Here is a 21,985-nt window from a genome sequence, read left to right as displayed (position 1 = left end):
ATTTCACATCAAGCCTTTGCATCAATCCCTCTAGGAATGGGGAAGACACAATTTCCCATGGGAACCCATTGCACTCTTAAGGGAGCTAGGCGGCATTAAAAATAGAATCCTGGGTTTGGAGTTGGGAAAAACTTAATTCCAACCCTATCTCAGATTCATTGAACAAGTTACTTAACTTCTCTGTCTTGGTTTTTTCAACCAATCAATAAACATTTATTAAATTCTTTTTAATTTTAAATTATTAATCCCTACTATGTGCCAGGGCATTAGGTGGTGCAGTGGATAGAGTGCCACGTCTGGAGTCAGAAAGATTCATCTTCTTGAGTACAAATCTGGTCTCAGACACTAACTAGCTGTGTCACCCTGAGCAAGTCACATAACTCTGCATGCCTCAGTTTCCTCATCTGCAAAATGAGTTGGAGAAGGAAATAGCAAACCACTCCAGTGCCTCTGCCAAGAAAACCCCAATTGGGATCATGAAGAACTGAACTGAAACAACTCAACAGCAATAGCAAGAACAACAACATGCCAGGCACTGTGCTAAGTACTGGGGAAACAAAGAGGCAAAAGGAAGTCTCTGCCCTGGGGGCAGCTAGGTGGTGCAGTGGATAAAACACCAGCCCTGGATTCAGGAGGACCAGAGTTCAAATCTGACCTCAGACACTTAACACTTACTAGCTGTGTGACCTTGGGCAGGTCACTTAACCCTCATTGCCCCCCAAAAGAAAACAGTCTCTGCCCTCAAGGAAGTTATGATCTAATGGGAGAGACAATAAGGAAACATATATTTCACAAAGGTATATATAGGACAAATAGGAAATAATTAAAGAAAGGGAAGGCAATAAGGAGATTAGATTCAATGTTCTCTAAGGTCCCTTCTAGCTCTAAACATTTGATCCTATGAGCTCCAATTTTTCAAAAGTCTCTTATTACATCAAATCAAATCCTCCACTTTTCTCTCTAGTTCTGTCCTTCTGGGCTGAGTAGAACTAGTATAATCCTCTTCCATGTGACAAACCTTTTAAACACTCAGCAATCATTCTCACACCCACGTCTTGTCTTCTCCAAACTAATCATCCCTAGTTCCTTCAAATGGATATCTTATGGTCCCCTCACCCTCCTGGTCACCTTCCTCTGGACAGATACCAAATTGTCACTTGACTTCTTAATATGTAACATCTATAATTTTATGTGATCTGATCAGGGCAGAAACTAGTGGAATAATCATTCTAGACACTAATCCTCTCTTTTTTTTTGCAGGGCAATGAGGGTTAAGTGACTTGCCCAGGGTCACACAGCTAGCAAGTGTCAAGTGTCTGAGGCCAGATTTGAACTCAGGTACTCCTGAATCCAGGGCCAGAGCTTTACCACTGTGCCATCTAGCTGCCCCACACTAATCCTCTCTTAATGAAGCCTAAGATTAGATGATAATGTTTGGTTGGCATTGTTGATTATGGACTGCATCCCCCAAGACCCCTACATTTTTTCCCCATACAAGTCTTTGTTTAGTAACACCTCCTCCCATCCTATACTTAGGAAGCTGATTCCTTGAACCCAAAGATAGTATTTTACATTTATACCTTATAAATTTCATCTTATCAGATTCATCACATCATTCTGCCCAGCACCCACTCTCCTTCAAACAAGAGACAAGAATGATCATGGTAGAAACTTACACAGCATGTGGCTCCTTAAATCGTCCAACCTGCTGGATCTGGTACATGAGATCTCCACCATTCACATATTCCATCACAAAATACAGGCGATCCTGGCAATGGGAGAAATGGAAAAATTAGTCCTCTGTGGATCACTAGCTTTGAGTGTGAAAAAACCCTCTGTTTTATAGTAAACACCCCCCCCCAATTGTGATTCCAGGCAGCCAGATGGTGTAGTATATAGAGCACTGGACTTGGAATCAGGAACACTCATCTTGCTGAGTTCAGACACTTACTAGCTATGTAACCCCGGGAAAGTCACTTAACCCTGTTTACCTCATCTGCAAAATGAGCTGGAAAAGGAAATGGCAAACCACTCCGGCATCTGTCAAGAAAACCTCAAAATGGAGTCATCAGATACGACAACAACTTTGTGATTATGGCCTAGCATATTAAATACAAATAATGAGATATAGAAAGTTGAACAGAGGCAAAGAAATCAGAGATGGGGAAAGAAATGGGAGATGTATTCTTCTATAGCAATACCCTGGGAATAAGCAGACTGTGAGTTTGTCATTAATGTACTTTGTAGCCTTGGTCCAGTTCCTTCATCAGCTTCAGGTTTTCTCATCTCAACAACAAAGTGGTTAGACCAACTTATGTCCTTGCATGGGCTCTCCCTGCTAAGTACAAAATGCACTCTTCCCACACACTATTTCTCAGAATTTTCTGCTTCCTTCCAGCTTCAACTTACATACCACCTCCTACAAGAAGGTCTTCCTTTTTAGTGTTCTCTCCCTTCTCAAATGATCATGAAACATCCCATGGCCTAGGTTTTAAGGTCCCTGCCACCCAGCTCTACCACTCTATAGTTCCAGAAAAAAGAAACCAAAATAAAAAATATACATGAGCTCCACAAAGTAGTGGGTGCAGAAGTAGGAAGGAGGGGACCCAAGATGGAAACTAAGAGAGCAGGCCAAGAAAAGAGGGGGCTCTGCAAAGGAAATATGAAAGGTGCAGTTAGAGTAGGAAAGCACAGGTAGTTGACAGTAAGAATAAAGAAGCCAGGACAAAATGGTACCCAATAAATAATAGCAGAATGTATATAGGTATAAAGGATCTTTCAATCCTTTCAAAATAAGCCTCAAACATTTTAATATTTATGTTTACATTCAGGTTTATAAAATGCCTGGAAAGTAGTCAAGCAGTGATTATTATTATTATTATTATTATTATTATTATTATTATTATTATTATTTTCAGTGGGGCAATAAGGGTTAAGTGACTTGCCCAGGGTCACACAGCTAGTAAATGTCAAGTGTCTGAGGTCGGATTTGAATTCAGGTCCTCCTGAATCCCAGGCTGGTGCTTTATCCACTGTGTCTCAAGCAGTGATTATTATACCCATTTTACATACAATGAACTTAAGGCCCATACCAGTGAAAAACTAGAAAACCTAGGCTCTGAACCTAGGTTTTCTGACTCCAGGTATTTTGTGTGTATATATATTTCCACTCTATTAGGCTGCCTCTTATTATTCCCTTGTTTACCTCACTGGTAAAAATAAAGGAATTGCATCCTTTGCCACTATGATTAACTATTTCAATTCTATTTATAAAATAAGTAGTCATCAATGGATAAAAAGAATAGTCCCTGCCCTTAGGGAACTCACATTCCACAGGGAAAAAGGTTAAATCATTGTTGCTTGTCCTTCCTTCTTGAAGAGGACCACAACAGATGACAGATGTCATGACCTGCAGTGAATTGGATTTAAGTGAGGCAGGGCAATTCAAAGTCACCTGCCTCACTCTCTCCTCCAGAGCCTTCTGGGTACAGTGGCAAGATATACATCAGGATGACTGGAGATGGTCCCAGATGTTTGAGGCAATTGGGGTTAAGTGACTTGCCCAGGGTCACATGAGGGGTCAAACAAGTAATCAGAAAATGCAATTTGGGGACAATTTGAAGAGAGAGAAGTCACCAACAGAAAAGATGCTCTGTCAAAGGTAGGATCTGGAATGAGTCTTTAGTATAGCTAAAGATTTCAAGGAGCAAGGTAAGGAAGGAGTGCATTCTAGGCTTGGTAACCAGACTGTACAAAGGGAGGGAGGAGAGAGATGTTATACTGAATTTGGACAACAGCTAGTTTAGTATAGAACATGGCATGGCTAAAGAAAATCAATGGAAAATACTGTTGGAAAGGTATGGTGGACAGGCTCCAGATTCTGAAGGATTTTAAGTACCAAGCTGAGAAATTTACTGTAGAGACAGTAGTAGCTACTGAAACTTCTTGAGCAAATACATGTTTTCTTTACAAAGATTATTTTAAGAGGAGGGTAGAAGATGGATTGGAGAGGAGAGAGACTGTCTACAGAGAAGGTAAATTAGACTATTATAATAGTTCATGTGAGAAGCAATGAGCACCTCTACTAGGGTAGTTGCCATGAAAGGGGAGAGGAAACAGATTCAGAGGATGTCTTATTTAGTCCTTGATTCACCTATAGTTCCTTAACTATGTCCCTTAAATTTGCAGCAGCTTCCAGAACCTACCTCTTGTTTCTGATTCTATAATTTTTTCCAGTTGTATTTTTCAAATGGAAAATGTTACAAGGAAAATACACTTTTGTGTTTTCTATTCCCCAAAAAAGTCTATTTGGGAAGTATCCAGGACATAGCAGGCAGATGCTTGTCCAGAAAAACAGAAAAAAATCACATTTGGACTGTTCAATGTCATTTTGGCAACAAAAATTTCAAAACCAGAAAAAAGTATAACTGAGGAAACTAATGAGTCCAATCTAAAGGGACAATGCTAATAATAACTTCCACTCAGAGTGTTGTTTTGTTTTATGGGGCAATGAAGGTTAAGTGACTTGCCCAAGGTCACACAGCTAGTAAGTGTCAAGTGTCTGAGGCCACATTTGAACTCAGGTCCTTTTGAATCCAGGGCCAGTGCTTTATCCACTGCACCACCTAGCTGCCCCCACAGACTGTTTTTAATTTCTGGAGAGTTTTCTACACAGCCAATAATAAGGGCAAGTATTATAATGACCATTGTATAGATGAGAAAATGGAGGCCCACAACAGAAATAACTTGCTTATGGTATAGTATTATGGCTAATAAATTTTGGAGTCAAGACTTGAACCCAGGACTCCTGATTCCCCATCCAACATTCCTTCCATATTATGCTATCTCTCAGGCATGAAGAACCAAGGTGAGATTAAAGCAATCAAGGAAGCCCCTTGTCAATGGGGACCCTAGACTGGATTGGAGCATTGGAGTCTGGGTTTCCAGCTCTGAAGGAGGGACCATTTAAAGAAAAATGAACCAAAACCACCTAAATGGAATTAGCATCTGTCCAGCCTCAAAACCTTGGATGAAATCCAAAGTCTTCCACTCTGAAAACTTGGGTTTCCTTAATGAATTTTTCTCAGGTCATTAGCCATGATAATATAGTGCTCATTAGAGGCTCTTACTAATGCGTATCCACTCCTTTGTGCCTCCTTTAATGGACGACTCATGCTGTCTGGGTCAGTTAATGCATGGCCATGCTGGACCGTAGAAGGTCCCAGGTGAATGTATGTTCAGACTTATCTGGGGGCTGGGAAGACTTGCAGAGGTTCGTGAATTTGAGTTTTATTCTGTAATAGAATCAATTCACATCCCTATTACTATTCAGAGCATCACCAGCCCCCTGGGCTCAGATACTTGGAGTCATCCTTGACTGTTCTCTCTCTCTCTCTCTCTCTCTCTTGCCCATCTAATAAGTCACCAAATACTGCTGATTTTACTTATGCAGTATCTCATATACTGACCTTTCCTTTCTACTCCACTATTGCTACCTTCATTCAGGGCTTCATCTGCTCATACCTGCTCATACCTTCAATAGTCTCCTCACTTCTACTCTTCTCTGTCTTCAGGCCATTCTGCACACAGATCAATCTTCCTAAAGCACACCTCTGATTATTCCATTCCCCTGCTAAAAGACTTCTATTGTCTACTGTCTATAGTCATACCTCCTTACTGTGGCATTCAAAGCTCTCCAAAATTTTTCCCCAAATTCTATTTCTGATCTTACCTCTTGCTACTCCCCATTCTAGATTCCAGTGCAAACCAATTTGCATACAGTTCTCTGAATGTAACCTCATACTTTCTCACCTCTGTGTTCTTTCTGTTATCTCTGTCTGGATTGCCTATAGCTCCATCTACTCTTTTCTTCATTAGTGATGTGTGATTTCAGCACTGTCTGGCTAATGACATGGATAGCAAGCATTTCTATGATTTATCAGAGAGTCTTTGGGAGTTTCTAGAACTGAAAAAGTCAACATTCTATAGCCAATATGATTATGGAACTCTGGCCAGTGCTTTATCCACTGCACCACCTAGCTACCCCCACCTATTCATTTAATTTTTAAATTTTTTGCAGGGCAATGAGGGTTAAGTGACTTGCCCAGGGTCACAGAGCTAGTGTCAAGTGTCTGAGGCTGGATTTGAACTCAGGTCCTCCTGAATCCAAGGCCAGTGCTTTATCCACTGCGCCATCTAGCTGCCCTCACCTATTCATTTTAAATGTCACTTCCTATAAGGACTCTTTCCTCTATTTCTACCCTCACCCACAATAAATAATATTTCAACCAAATTCAATTAATATTTGTTACCAAATATATGCAAAGAGCTCTGCTAAGTGGAAGAGATATATTTTTTAAGTTCCTTCCCTCAAGGAGCTTACATTCTATAGGGGAAATAATAACAACATGATATACATATACACAAAGAATCTGTGATTTTACTGCTCTTGGTAATTCCTGAGGCAGATTTCCTTCTACCAAAATAATAAAGTAATATCAGCCTATGATTTATTGGATAAATCCTAGCTTGACATCTTGAGTTTGAGATGTCAATGGGGTACCTAGATGGAGGTGTCATTCAGGAAGTTAGAGCTAAGGGACTAAGGTTCAGGAAAAAGGTAGAGCTGAATAAATATATCTTACTGTCATCTGTGTAAAGTTGATATTTGAACTCAGAGTTGTAATGATATTTCCAAGGGGAAAAGGGTAGAGAAAAATGAGGAGTAGACAGAGCAAAAAGTCATCCACAATTAGGGTTTCGATTGACTGATTGATTGTTGCTGTTCATCCTTCATTTTTGAAGAGGAACAATGATGTCACAGGGTGGTATTCTGACTTGTGCATGAAATGGGTTTAAGCAAGGCAGAGTTGTTCAAACTTGTCCAGAGTCATCAAAGTCCAGTGGCAAGACAAAAGTCAAGATGACTGGTGTTACCTCAGGATGCAATGGATGACCTTGGCATCTTTGATATCTGACTAAGTTCTAAGCACACCACAGAGTCTGCTTCAGTGGCCTTCATAGCCTTTGGAACAAATTGTTCTCATCTGCCCATTCTACCAGGGTAAGTCTTCAATTACTTGGGGTAGCCATCCCCTAACTCACCAATGCATCTGAGGCCTGTCAATTGCCCTCCACCTGGTTTAACCCCATCTGCTGAGACAGTTTTACTGGTGCATGACTACTGCACAAACTTCTTTGAGCCACAGGTATTGGTTCAATGGATAATGACTCAATAAAGAAGACTGGAGAGTAACATCTTGATTGATAGGAAAGAATGCATATAAGTCAAGGGAGAAGATAATATTGGAAAAGAGAGTATATTTCAAAAGCTGCAGAGTTCAAGGAGGGTGGAAATGGAGAAGAGGCCATCATTGCATCTAGCTGTGAAGAGATCATTGGCAAAGGAAAGCAGTTTTAGTCGAGTGGTGGAGTGAGAAGCCAGATTGCAATGGGATGAAAAATGAGTGGGTGAAATGAGTGGGCAGTGAAGATAGAGAGGCAAAGTATTAATTTTTTTTTCTAGGAGCTTGGCAGTAAAAGATGGTAAAGGATCATATCTCGGACCTCAGGTAGCATTTTGTTTGCACCTCTCTTACCTACTTATATATTATCTTGTATTATTATTTCTCTCTCTCTCTCTCTCTCTCTCTCTCTCTCTCCCTCCCTCCCTCCCTCCCTCTCTCTCTCTAATATATCCATTTGAATGTAAGCTCCAAGAGGCCAGGAAATGAATGTTTGTGGAAATTTGCATATTTCCCAGCATCTACCACAGTAACTGCTTAATATATTTTTTCTTGAATGCTAACTCATTCAAGTATCCATTCCATTAAAAAACCCCAGATATTTATTAAGTGCTTAATTTTTTTTAGTGAGGCAATTGGGGTTAAGTAACTTGCCCAGGGTCACACAGCTAGTAAGTGTCAAGTGTCTGAGGCTGGATTTGAACTCAGGTCCTCCTGAATCTAGGGCCGTTGCCCTATCCACTGTGCCACCTAGCTGCCCCTATTAAGTGCTTAATAAGGGAAGGATACTGAAATTTGTGCTATGAATAAAAAAATAGCTATATCACAGATCTACCTCTCAAGTAGCTTCTAATAGGGGAATGACATTTGCTCAACTAACCAAGAGCAGGAGAAGAGGGCAAAGTAGAAGCCTGGGCAAAGAACCATGAAAAACGTAGAGAAAGAAATCACTTTCACCTTTGAGGTCTGCCTTGGAATTAGATTAACCTTTCAAGAAGAGGTAACACTGGAGTTAGGCCTCGAAGGGAGGGAGGGAGGGAGGGACTTTTAGCAGATGGAGATGGAGGCTGAAAGAAGTCTATTCCAAGCATAAATAAAAGCATCAAGATAGAAAAGAGTAGGATGAGAACTGGGGGATAGAAAGGAGTCTTGCTTGGCTAGGACATAGAATATGTGAAGAGGAGTATATAAGATAAAGGAGGAAAGGTGGGCTGGAGTTAGATCTTGGAGGCCTTGAATGCCAGGCAGGAATAGGAGTGAATATTTTATTCATTAGGTGATGAGAAGTTAAAGAAACTTTTGAGGTGAATCCAGTAATGTGGCAGACATGTTCATTAATCAAGGGTTCTTAATTTGGGGTACACATAACCTCAAGGGGGTATGGATAATACTATTTATTTGAGAATTATGGAGAATATTTATTTACATGTGTTCTGATAGACTTTTTAATTTTTTTTTTTGCAGGGCAATGAGGGTTAAGTGACTTGCTCAGGGTCCTCCTGAATGCAGGGCCAGTGCTTTATCCACTGTGCCATCTAGCTGCCCTCTGATAGACATTTAATAAATTTATCATGCCCAAAATGCTATGTACTAAAGTTTTCTTTGTGAAAAATTAATTTTTGTTTCTTATGTGCATATGCATAGTAGAATTTATTTCCTTTAATATTAAACAGGAAGTAGAGGAAGGTTTATTGAAAGCCAAGAGGTATGGGAATAGAAAAAGGGTGGAAACATCTGCCATAATCTAATAGAAACACCAAATTAATGGCTGGGAACAGAAGTATCAAACTGGCATGGGACCAAGAAGGTTTTAGGATGATGAGAGAACTTAAAATCATATGATCTAAGAGTCAAATGAAGGAACTAAGGATATTTATCCTGGAGAACACTCAGGATGGGGGAGCATTCTAATAATAGCAAAACATGTTACCTCTATAAATTCATTTGAGATAATGATGATGACCCTGCTATAGTGGGTACTAGAGACATTCATTATGCCTGTTTTACAGGTCATTTTCCTGAGCCTCATTTTCCTTTGGTGATTTCCTCAGGGGCCTAAAACATCAGAGAAGGGATTTGAAATTTTGGGTCCTCCAAACTCTAAGTCCAAAACTCTTTGTACTATAGAGTTACTTCTCATACTATTCTTTTTTGGGGGCGGGGGGCAGGGCAATGAGGGTTAAGTGACTTGCCCAGGGTCACACAGCTATTAAGTGTCAAGTGTCTGAGGCCAGATTTGAACTCAGGTCCTTCTGATTCCAGGGCTGGTGCTTTATCCGCTGCGCCACCTAGCTACCTCTCTCATACTGGTCTTTCAATGATCATAAAATTTCTGGTTGAAATTGGAAAGTGAAGCAAACACAGCACATGATAGAACTGGGGCTCCAAGGAGATTTCAACATGTTGTAACTATTGTTTGAAACTAACTGGATTAATAATAATTAAAATAATAATTGATAATTGCTAATAATAATAATAATAGATATTCTTATAGTATTTTAATATTTACAATGCAAATTTTTATATAATCTTATTTCATACTTATGTGAAAGAAGCACCATGGTAATGATTATCCCCACTTTACAAATGGAAAAATTGAGGCTAGAGAACTTAAGGGACTTGCTCACTGTCACAGAGCTAGTAAGTGTTAGAGGTAGGACTTGAACCCAGGTCTCCCCTTAGCATAAAGGGGAAAATCAATTACACATGTAAAGTGTAGAGGATGTATAGCTAGAAAATAGTTCCTGTGAAAAGGATTGAGGGATTTTTATTGAGTTACAAGCTCAATATGAGCACCAAGTATGATGTAGCTGCTAAAAGACCTAATGCAATTGTACATGGCATTAACAAAAGTATAAAACCCTGAACAAGGACAGTTATAATCCTATCATAAATAGTCTTTTTTTTTTTTTTTGCGGGGCAATGAGGGTTAAGTGATTTGCCCAGAACCACACAGCTAGTAAGTGTCAAGTGTCTGAGTCCAGATTTGAACTCAGGTTCTCCTGAATCCAGGGCTGGTGCTTTATCCACTATGCTACCTAGCTGCCCCTATAGTCTTAATCAGGACACATTTGAAGTTTGGTATTCACTTCTAAGTGACAAATTTTAGAAGGGATGAGGGACATGTAGAAGATGGTGATCAGGATGGTGAGGTGAATTAGAATCTTGGTATATAGAAATCATTTGAAGATACCAAAGCATTTGGCTTGGAGAAGAGTGGACTTTGGAGGGGCAGCTAAGTAGATAAAGTGCCAGGCCTCAAGTGAGGAAGATTCATCTTTGTGAATTCAAATCCAGCCTCAGTCACTTACTAGCTGGGTGACCCTAGGCAAGTCACTTAACCCTGATTGTCTCAGCTTCCTCGTGTGTAAAATGAGCTGGAGAAGGGAATGGCAAACTACCCCAGTATCTCTGCCAAGAAAACCCCAAATAGAGTCATGAAGAGTTCGAAACGACTTAACAAGAAGAAGACAAATTTCAGAGAACACAATGACAATTTAAAAATATTTGAAGGGTTGTTATGTGAAAGGGGGATTCACATATTGGCAGCTAGGTGGCGTACTAAATAAAGCACAGGCCTTGGGCAAGTCACTTAACCCTCATTTTCCCGCAAGGAAGGAAGGAAGGAAGGAAGGAAGGAAGGAAGGAAGGAAGGAAGGAAGGAAGGAAGGAAGGAAGGAAGGAAGGAAGGAAGGAAGGAAGGAAGGAAGGAAGGAAGAAAGGAAGGAAGAAAGGAAGGAAGAAAGGAAGGAAGAAAGAAAGAAAGAAAGGGAGATTCAATTTGTGCTGCCTAGCCCTAGAGAAGAGAAGTAGGACTAATGGAGTGCAAGTTACAGGAAGAACTGTCCAACAGTTAATGCTATAAAAATAGAATGGCCAGCTTTGGTTGGAAGGGAGTTCCCCATTACTGGAGACAGTTATGCAGTAGCTGTAAGAAAACTGGTGGGGTTGTTGTACACAGGGTTTGGATTCATGGTTTGGACTATATGACCACTGAAGGCTTACCCATCTTTAAGGTTCTGATTGACTGATGCTATGACATTTTTCCAAATATATTCTCTATCTTAATTACTTCATTTTTCCTAACGCCAATGCAATCTGACATCTATCTCCTTTGGCTTTAAGTTTATGCAGAACTTTGGAAATAATTGCCAGCATTGCTCTTACTCCAGAAACCCAGGCAGCTCAGCTCCCATGGGGTAGCCTGGCAGGACGAGCAACATGACAACATGGCTGCTCACACCACTTGGATGATCTGGGAATCACTAACCAGTCCTTTCAGTGAGATGGAGGACCTCCAAACTCTACCATCTGCCTTGCCATTGTGTCCTAGTGTCATCCAGGCCTCACCCCCTATCCTGTCATTGGGCCCACTATACTTTTGTTAGCTGCCATTCGACCTAGTGATATGCCCTATAGATTCCTGGGATTTTCCCAACTGAAGCATGCTTAGGATGTCAGGACCTTTCCATTCATCCATCAAGCAGCTTAACTTTCTTATATGTGTTGTCTACTCCAATTAGAGTAGAGTTACTTGAGTGTAGCAAGATGAGAGGGATCACCTTGATTTTATTTACTTGTATCACCAGCGTTTAGCATGAAAACACATTTTCATTTATTCACTCTTTCTTTCATTCCTTCATTCAATAATACCACCTCACTGGACACATTGATGCATGCCCCAACTACCAGTGAAGCTGAGGCTGATTGATATCTTGAGTTTATAAGTTCTGAGCTGCAGTGGGCTATGGCCATTGAGTGTCACACTAAGCTAGGAATTAATATAGTGAGTTCCAAGGAATGGGGAAGGGAAAGGTGCTACTAGGTTGCCTAAGGTGAACTCCCTTAGAAACAAAGCAGGCTAAAGCTTCCACGCCAATAAGTAGATGATTATGGTCTGTTCATAGACCCCACACTTCCAGTCTGGGCAAGATTGACCTAGTTTTTTTCAAAAAATAAACAAATAATGTTACCTTCCCCCACCCACTCCTCTGTTAGTTGCCCAGCAGTCATTTTCTAATTTCTTTTTTCAATCATCATCCTGTTGGCTTTTTCAAAATGGTTACAAGTCCCTCCCCCCATCCTTGATATTTTATGATCCTATCACACTTAACTGATACAACAGGGCTCTCCTACCAGTCTTTCTTTGTCTCTTTTCCATCCCATATTTTCCTTTTTATCTCAATTCACTGTCCTTCCCTTTAAATATGAGCAATGCCCACAGTTCAGTCTCTGACCCTCTGTTCTTCCACTTCCTTCTTCCCATCTATAAGGATGCATCACAAATTTCATGGTTTTGCCTGCCAGGTGCATAGAAGACTTTTAAACCTGAAATGGTAGTTGAACCCTCTCATTACCACTAATGCCTCAGTTGGTCAAGAGGACATCCCCATTTATGTGCCCCACCTACCTCTGAAACATATTGGGAAGAACTGAAAATCTATTCTAATGAATCATCATTCTAAGCTCATTATCCTTTTTCTGTCAATGGTACTCATTATTCAATCCAAACGTTACCTCATTTCTCAAATTGTCCTTTTGATTCCTTCTCTTCCACAGTGATTCAAAACCCAAACTACAGAAATAGCCCCGTAGCAGCTCCCCACAACAGTAATCTGCCCCAACCCCATGTCAATTTAACTCCAAAGAACAGAATCATGTTCAAACACTATTTTGTTCCTGTCACTCCACTTTCATAAATCTTCAGAGGATTCCTCCCATATGCAATGTGTCATCAAGGCCTTCAAGGCTTTCTCCATTCACTTCTTATCTCCTCCTCACTTTTCCTCATGGATTCTCAATTCAGTCTAACAAGCCTGTTTGACGTCTTCCTTACCTGGCTTGCATCTTGGGACAGGTCACTCTGTTTAGAATGCTGCCCTACCTCCTTTCCACCAATTATATCTTATTCTGAACTTATTTCTTCCCCTAAACTACACATAACTCGAATCACTCTATTACTCTGCCCCTTTCAAGCTCTCAAACAGTTTACACTTTATGAAACTGGACTTATTTGTAGGTTTTTAGTCATTGTTTTTATGTCATATTTGTGGTGCTTCCTCAATTTGATTGTAAACCCAAGGGTAGAAATCAAAATCTTGTTTCTTTTTTTAATCCCCCTGAAAAGATTAAGACAACGTTTCACACATAATCATGATCATTCATCCGTTCAATGATTCATTCAAAAAATATGTACTGATCAACTATAACATACAAGGTACAGATATGAGGGATACAGAGAAGAGTAAGAGAGCATCACTGCTTAAGGGCTTAGATTCTAGTTGGGGAGGTTAAAGCATACAACAATAACTAAAATTATATGGTGTGATAAATGCCATAGAAGACATAGTAGTTTTCTTCTATTTTTTTTTTTTTGCAGGGCAATGAGGGTTAAGTGATTTGTCCAGGGTCATACAGCTAGTAAGTGTCAAGTGTCTGAGGCTGGATTTGAATTCAGGTCCTCTTGAATCCAGGGCTTGTGTTTTATCCACTGCACCACCTAGCTGCCCGTACTTCTTCTATTTGTTGTTGTTGTTGTTGTTTTTTGCAGGGCAATCAGGGCAATGAGGGTTAAATGACTTGCCCAGGGTCACACAGCTAATAAGTGTTAAGTGTCTGAGTCTGGATTTGAACTCAGGTCCTCCTGAATCCAAGGCCAGTGCTTTATCCACTGTGCCACCTAGCTGCCCCCCTCTCATATTTGTTGTAAGAAGCTTTTTAGGCATGCTAGAGGTAGCATGTGGCAAAAGAACACAAGATTAAGAGTTAAGTTCTTACTCTGACATTATCTGGTCATGTAAACTTTGGGTAAGTCTTTTAATCTTATTAAGCCTCCATTTTCTCATCTGGAAAATAAGATGAGTGGATCAGATGAAGCCTTTACAGTCCTAACATTCCAAAATCTAAATGATCTTCTTGATGTACCAAGGAGGTGAGGAGGCTAAATTTTTTTTGCCCCTATTTTCAGAGTGCAGGTCACATGAGGATAAATGATTTGTCAAAAGGTCACAACACAGCAAGCTAGAGGTAGAACAAAGACTACAACCCTAGTCTCCTGATTCCTGGCCCAAAATTCTTTGGGTATTTGGTAGAAAACAAGACTAAAAATACCACTTGTCTTCGCCTCACTTTGAAAAACTAAAACACTTGCTTTTAAAAATTATTTTTAAAATGAGCAGATGGCACCTGCCACAAGAAGAGAAGAAAGTAAATGAGTGCTGTTGATAGAAGAAGAGATTTCACTCGGGGATTCTGCAAACCTCAACCCAACCTATCATGCAGATACCCATGAATCAGGATGTTCTAGGGGCCTTTTCCATTTCTGAAAAAGAACTCAAACAAAGCTCATATTCCACACTCGGTCAGTCAACAAGCTCTCCTTAAACAGTCACTAACTTTATTAAGCACTTATTGCTCTGGGCCAGCCACAGAGCTAAGGACTAGGGATACAAAGGGGAGAAATGGATTCCTGGCATTCAAGTGTGAAAATGTGGAAATTAATCATCTCTATATACTTCTATACTTTTTTAACATATTGGTGCATTATATGTAATCAATAAATATTAAGCACCTACTAAGTCCCAGGCAATATCCCAGATGCTAAAGATACAAAGACAAAAGCAAAAATCCCTTCCTTCAAAGAGCTCACATTCTAAGGAGGGGGATGGTACACATATACATAGGTACAGAAAAAAAAAATAAACCAGAGAAGAGATACAAAACAGTCTGAAGGAAGGTGGAAGGAGAGAGGGAAGGGACAAATCATTAGCAACTAGGGGGAAGGGGGAAGTCCTCCAGCAGGAGGCAGCTCTTAAGCTGAGTCATGAAGGAAAGGAAAGATTCCAAGGTGGTGGAAGTAAGGAGGGAGTTCATTGTATGTTACAGGGGCCAGTCAGTGTAAAGGCACAGGGACAGGACATAGAATGTCATGAGAAAGAGCAAGAAGGTGAATTTGGCTAGACCACAGAGTATGGGAAATTGAGTGATGTGCAAGAAGGCTAGAAAGTCTGGATTTTGGAGAGCTTTGAATGCCAAACATAGGAATTTCTCCTTAAAGGTAATAGGAAGCCACTGGAGCTTACCAAGGTGGGAGGGGAAGGATAGAAGTGACACAGTCAGACCATGCTTGAAGAAAATCACTGGTAGCTTTTTGAAGGATGGATCAAAGTGCAAAGAGATATGCAGCAGGGAGACTAAATAGAAGGCCATTTCAATAGGTAATGACCTGAATGAACTAGAATGGGGGCTATGTGAATAGAGAGAAGGGGATATGTCTGAGATTTTATTGAGGGGAGACACAATGAAATTTGGCAACTAGCTGGATATGGAGTGGGCTGGAGTGGGGTACTTAAGGATAAAGAGTCAAAGTATAGGGGCAGGTAGGTGGTGCAGTGGATAAAGCACCGGCCCTAGATTCAGGAGGACCTGAGTTCAAATCCGACCTCAGATACTTGACACTTACTAGCTGTGTGACCCAGGGCAAGTCACTTAACCCCAGTTGCCTCACCAAAAAAAAAAAAAAAAAAGTCAAAGTAACACTAAGGTTGCGAACTTCGGAGACCAGAAGTCACATGAAATCAATAAGCATTTATCAAGAGCTTACTATGTGCTGGAAAAAGACATTGTCCCTGTTCTCAAGGAGTTCACATTCTCATGGAAGAGACAACACAGAAACAACTACATGCATACATCACACATGTATGTACGTGCATATACATATAGTGTAAATTGGAGGTAATCTTAAAAGGAAGTACTAGAAGTGGTGGGGTGGGGGTTGAAGGAGGGGCAACAAGACCAGGAAAAATCATAGTACTCTCAATAGAAACAGGAAATTTGAAAGACAGGAGATTCTAAAGAAAAATAATGAGTTATGTTTGGGCTATGTTGAATTTGGGATGCATATGAGAAATCTACTTCAAATTTCCAATCAGAAGTTGGTGATAGAGGGCAGCTAGGTAGTGCAATGGATAAAGCACCAACCTTGGATTCAAGAGAACCCGAGTTCAAATCCAGCCTCAGACACTTGACACTTACTAGCTGTGTGACCCTGGGCAAGTCACTTAACCTTCATTGCCCCACAAAAATAAAATAAAATAAAATAAAATAAAGTCAGTGATATAGGAATGGAAGTAGAGAAAGGGACTGGGGCTGAATATGCAAATCCAAGAGTCATTTGCATAGAGATGACAGTTAAACCCAGGGACATGCTGGTAAATGTTTAACGAATGGTTCTCCAAAAATGAAATGGTGACATACTTTTAAGTTTAATCTACATTATTACCATTCCCTCACACATTTCTTAAGTCTAAACAGTCAACAAAACATGATTAGTTGCATTTGTTGATTTCTGAGGTATAAGTGCTCACATTGAAAACTGAACAATTTGGCTCTCTCAAGTTGGTTCAAGCTGGTTCCAGCAGCACTGTGGTTAAATCCATGGGAGCTGACAAGGACATCAAATGAAAGGGTTCAGAGAAAAAAAGAGAAAAGGATGCAGAACAGACAGAGCCTTTGGAAACATCCCCAGGTAGGTATGACATGCACGACGATCAGACAAAGATGGAGAAGGAATGGTCAGTCAGACAGGAGGAAAACCAAGAAAAATAAGTGTCACGAAAGGAGAACGGAGAGTTTGGTCAACTGTGTAAAAGGCTGCAGAGAGATAAAGAAGGATGAGGATTGAGGAAATGTCATTAGATTTGGCAATTAAGGAATCACTAACTTGGGTGAGAGCAGTTTCAGTTGAGCATTGAGGTCAGAAGGTAGTGTGATATAGAGGAAAAATCATAACTTGTTCATGGAATCCTCTGAATTTTAATCCTGGCTTTGCTACTCACCAGATGGGCAAGTCTTGACTTCTCTGGGCTTCTGCTCATCAGCAAAAACAAGAGGTTGGATCCAGTGCAATGTAACATCCTCTCCTAACATCCTCTAACATAGTCTTTGATTTCCAAAATAATAAATCCCATTTCTTCTTTATGTTACAATTTAATCATTATAGTTCATACCTTCTTAAGGAGTTTTAAAATTAAATGTCTTATTGAAAACAATACAGAATATCAATACAACTATTTAAACTTGTTAAGTAACCATTTAAGTTAAGTGAATCAGCTTCAGTGGCCAGAATTTGGCCAGAATTGGATTTCTTTCTTTTTTTCTAAAGGTATAAATGCCATTGAGCATAAATTCATCAACATCATTTATTCTGACTTTTATATATGGCTCTCCCAAATGTCCCAGCTCTAAATGCCTGGTCCTAAGTTTCTCTTTCTCAATTAAAGCAGGAATATCATATGATATCTTTTCAACAAAACTACAAGCTCATTGGAGACAAATTTGGTATTTCTTTATTCCTTTTGTCCCATCAGCACCAAGCAAAGGGAAAGACTGGCCAGTAGACATTTAATAAATACTATCAGATGACTAAAAATACTATATACATTTACATAATGCTCTATAATTACAGTGCACTTTCTGTTCCACACAACAAACCAGGGTAGGGTAGGAATTATTATCTATTTTATAGATAAAGCTGTTTGTAGATTAGCTGTTTTATAGATAAAGAAACTTAGTCACTGATTCATTAAGATAAGACTTAGAATATTCTCATGTTCTGACCCACAAGGTGAATCTGGCTGTAGAAATACAAATGATAGAAAGTTGGCCATTTCTAAATGGGTTTCTAAGAGTTCATAGAAAGGATCTTTATAGTAGAATATTTAGGACTCCATATTCTAAGAGTCTAAAGTGAAATCTTAAGAAGTAGTATTGTAGTGAGTGAATAGAGCAAATGGGCTAGAGTCAGGAGGACCTGAATTCAAATGGAGCCTCAGACATACTAGTTGTATAACCCTAGGCAAGTCACTTGACCTCTCTTTGCCTCAATTTCTTCTGCTTTAAAATTAGAATAATTGAAATAAACAAACTAATTAATTAATTAAATAAATAAAAACAAACAAAAAAATGAGAATAATTCACCTACCTCACAGGGTTGTTGTGAGGATAAAACAGAATATTATTTGTAAAGCACTTTGCATCCTTAAAACACTATATGAATGCTGGCTATTATTATTAGGTTGAAAAAGGGTAAGACTGTTATAAATGAAATTCTAATAAAAGAACATGCAGGATTCCAAAAAAGAAGTGAAACATCATGCATTCATAAGTGCATAATGTCTAGAACCAGATAGGAAGGAGTCTTACAATATTTTTCCATAGTAAAATATACCATAAGCATATCACAGAATGTACACCACTTAGACCACATCTGGTACATGGAGACCATATATAGTTCTGCAAGGTTGTTTTGAGGATAAAATGAAACAATATTTGTAAAGTATTTTGCAAATGTTGAAGCACTATAGAAATGCTACCTATTATTCTTAGTGCCATATTTTCATAAAGTTATTAACAAACTGGAGTGCGAGTAAAGAAGAGTTGCCTTGAAGTTGAGAAGATCCAAGATTGCGCCACATGAAGATCAGTTGAAGAAGCTAGGAATGTTTAGCCTGAAGAAAAGAGCCATACCCAACTTCAGGCCCCTTAGGTGGAGCATGGCTGCTGTGTGCAAGTATTTGAAAGGATGATATGACTTGTTTTCCTGGGTCCCAGAAGTCAGAATTATGAACAATAAGCAGAAGTGACTTAATGGCAGATTTTGACTTGATGCAAATTTTACAATTAGAAAGGTGGATGGCTGGACGGCTATTTATTGGAGTCATTATATAGATGACTCCTGTTCAAACCAAGGTCAATAGCTCTGTCACACTCCAACCGTGATGATCTAGAAGTCAGAGGCTTTTGTTCAGTTACAGGGTATATATTTTGCAGGCATAAGACCCCTGGTTCTCTTATATCTCCATTTTTTTTTACCTTTGTTATGTTATGGACAATGTCAAGCACATGAGCATAGCACCTAATCCTCAGCATGATGTAATGGAAAGGATACTGGATTCAGAATCAGAGGACTTTAGTTTGAGTACCTAACAACTTAATAGCTTTGTGACCCTGGGTTGGTCACTTAATCTCCCTGAATTTCCCTTTCCTCATGATTAAAATGGGGATAAATGCTTGTCATGCCAACTTATCATCAGATTATAGATTTAAAGATGGAAAGAATCTTAGAAACTGAGTCCAGTCTCTTCATTTTACACATGAGGAAACCAAAGCAAAGAGAATTTAGGTCACTTGACCCAGAATAATATGGCTATTAAATGAATGATACAGAATTTGAACCCAAATCTTCCTAATTTCAAGACCACTGTTATAACCATTCTAGCACATTCTCTCTCTATTCATAGGGTTGTTGTGAGAATCAAAAAAGATGTGTAAAGTTTCTTGAAAACCTTAAACTACTACATAAATGATTAACTACTAAATTTAGTTAGAAGATCAGGGTCCAACTCCTGGCTCCACCTGTAATATGTTGTGTAACACCAGGTAAGACAAGTCACTGCTCTGGACCTCCAAGGCTATTGGATTCCATAATCTCTAAAATCCCTAACATGTTATACTTAGTCTTTTAAAATTTCTTCTAATTCAAGGTAATAATTATTTATAAAATACCAACTATGGGCAAAGTTCTGTGCTATAGGAAAGGAGTGACAGTTGAAAAAAAATACAATGTGGTAGGTAGCAAAATGTTAAAATTGCTAACTCAGAGCCTGGAAAATCTAAGTTCAAATCTAGAGACCCAGACAATTATTAGATGTGTGACTGTGCAATTCACTTAACCTCTCTCAGTCTGTTTCCTCATCTGTAAAAATGGAGTTACTAGGGGTAGCTAGGTGGCAAAGTAGATAAAGCACAGGCCTTGGATTCAGGAGGACCTGAATTCAAATCTGACCTCAGACACTTGACATTTACTAGCTGTGTGACCCTAGGCAAGTCACTTAACCCTCATTGCTCTGCAAAAAAAATGGAGTTACTAATAGGATCTACCTCACAGTGTTGTTATGAGAATGAACTCAGATGATATATGTAAAGTGCTTTTCAAACTTTAAGGCTTCACATAAATGCTACTTATTATTATTATCTTTAAGGAGCTTAGAATCTAATGGGGACATTCAGACAAAAACAAATCAGTATGATATAGGGTAGAACAGGGCTTCTTAAACTTTTTCCACTCATGACCCCTTTTTGCCCAAGAAATTTTTATGTGACCCCAGTTTTATAGGTATATAAAATATGTATGCATAACCTTTTACTGTTGCTAAATTTTTTGCAACCCCCACATACAGTTACATGACCCTATATGAGGTCACAACACACAGTTTAAGAAGCTTTGGGGTATAATATGTAAAGACAAAGGAGAGATCCAGAGAAAACACAGTAAGAAAATCTGAGGCTGGAAAGATCACTCCTACCTCTCACATACTATTCTCTTTGATTTGCCAAAAGGCACCCAGTGAGGTAGTTAAAGAGAAAGATTAAAATCTAGGCTTCCTGATCTGAAATCCAGAGTCCATACACTACAATCTGTTGTCTCTCTTAGTCAAGCAGGAATGAGAAGAAAAGCAGCCCTTACTGAGAGAGTGGATTAGAACAATTAGGGAAGGAAGTGATGTCTCTCAGTAATTCAAAAATAACTAAAAAAAAAAATCTAATTGGGAGGCAGGGGTAAAAAAAGCGCTGTTCACTTATGCTTGATTAAAAAGTTCATTAAAATAGAGAGAGGCAGGAAGTTATAACAAAAAGAGGGCAAGACTGAGAGACAGAAAACCTATGTATATTTAGGGGCTAGCTCTGCCTTTCCATGTGAACTTAGGTAATAATGATAAGAATAATTATTAATAATCTAGCATTTATATAGCTATAGAGATTTTCAAAGCACTTTGTAAAAAGTATCTCACTATCCTCACAACAACCCTGGGAAGTAGGTAATATTAATATCATATTATATAGATAAAGAAACTGAGGCAGGGAGAGATTAAGTGATTTGTCCAGGTTCACACAGCTATTAGATGTCTGAGGCTAGATTTGAACTCAAGTCTTCCTGAAGACAGGTCCAGTGTCCTCTCTCCTGAGCCACGTAATTGCTTAAATCCTTTTATTGCTCTGAGCCTCAAATATCGTCAATCTGTTAACTTGGGACAATAATATTTGCAATACTGTGGGGAAGCATATTCAAAACCTCTTTTTAAGTTAAGTTGAAAATATTAAGGAATAACATTTTTCTCTAAAGCTCTTTCCAGATTCTTGGGGAAAATCCTTTAGGGAGGTAGGTGATGGGTCAGGACAAAAGGTACAAAATCCCCTTTTTTCCTGGGTAAATGGATTAAAGGTAGAGTATTAAAACAATATCTCTTCTTTGGGTCATATCATTGCTCTCCACTCCCCCCCCCCCACTTGAAGCGATTGGCACCATTATCCACTGAGAAAGGATTAAGAGATCTACTGTGGGGAGGAGATTCCTTTGTTTAATTCCTCCAGTGAGGGGAGGAGTGAAAAAGGAGGGAGACAGTAACTTAGGGGCTTAATTTTGGAATGTTACCCAAGACTTCTTCATGAGGCAATTGGGGTTAAGTGACTTGCTCAGGGTCACACAGGTAGTAAGTGTCAAGTGTCTGAGGCCAGATTTGAATTCAGGTCCTCCTGACTCCAGGGTTGATACTCTATCCACTGTACCACCCAGCTGCCCCCCAAGACTTCTTAAAGATATTTTTTCCACTGTTTGAGATGCCTATAATTGGGTTACCTGAAATCTTGGTATAAACTCATGTGGGAGGGGGGCATGGGGATCA

At 39.4% G+C, this 21,985-nt stretch overlaps 1 protein-coding gene across 2 annotated transcripts in view; it reads right to left on the bottom strand.

Annotated features, from left to right (window-relative positions):
• PRKCB (protein kinase C beta) overlaps positions 1-21,985 on the bottom strand; it is a 674,437-nt gene that overhangs the window by 153,484 nt on the left and 498,968 nt on the right. For both annotated transcript variants that reach the window (XM_043975695.1, XM_043975696.1), the window contains exon 11: positions 1,677-1,768. In XM_043975695.1, the coding sequence (XP_043831630.1) occupies positions 1,677-1,768 (92 nt within the window). The remainder of the gene's footprint in view (positions 1-1,676; positions 1,769-21,985) is intronic.

This window comes from Dromiciops gliroides, chromosome 1 (genome assembly GCF_019393635.1).
Source record: "Dromiciops gliroides isolate mDroGli1 chromosome 1, mDroGli1.pri, whole genome shotgun sequence".
In the NCBI taxonomy this organism is placed as follows: Eukaryota; Metazoa; Chordata; class Mammalia; order Microbiotheria; family Microbiotheriidae; genus Dromiciops; species Dromiciops gliroides.
Note: the sequence above shows the minus strand (reverse complement) of the source record. Positions and strands in the feature narration are given on the sequence as shown.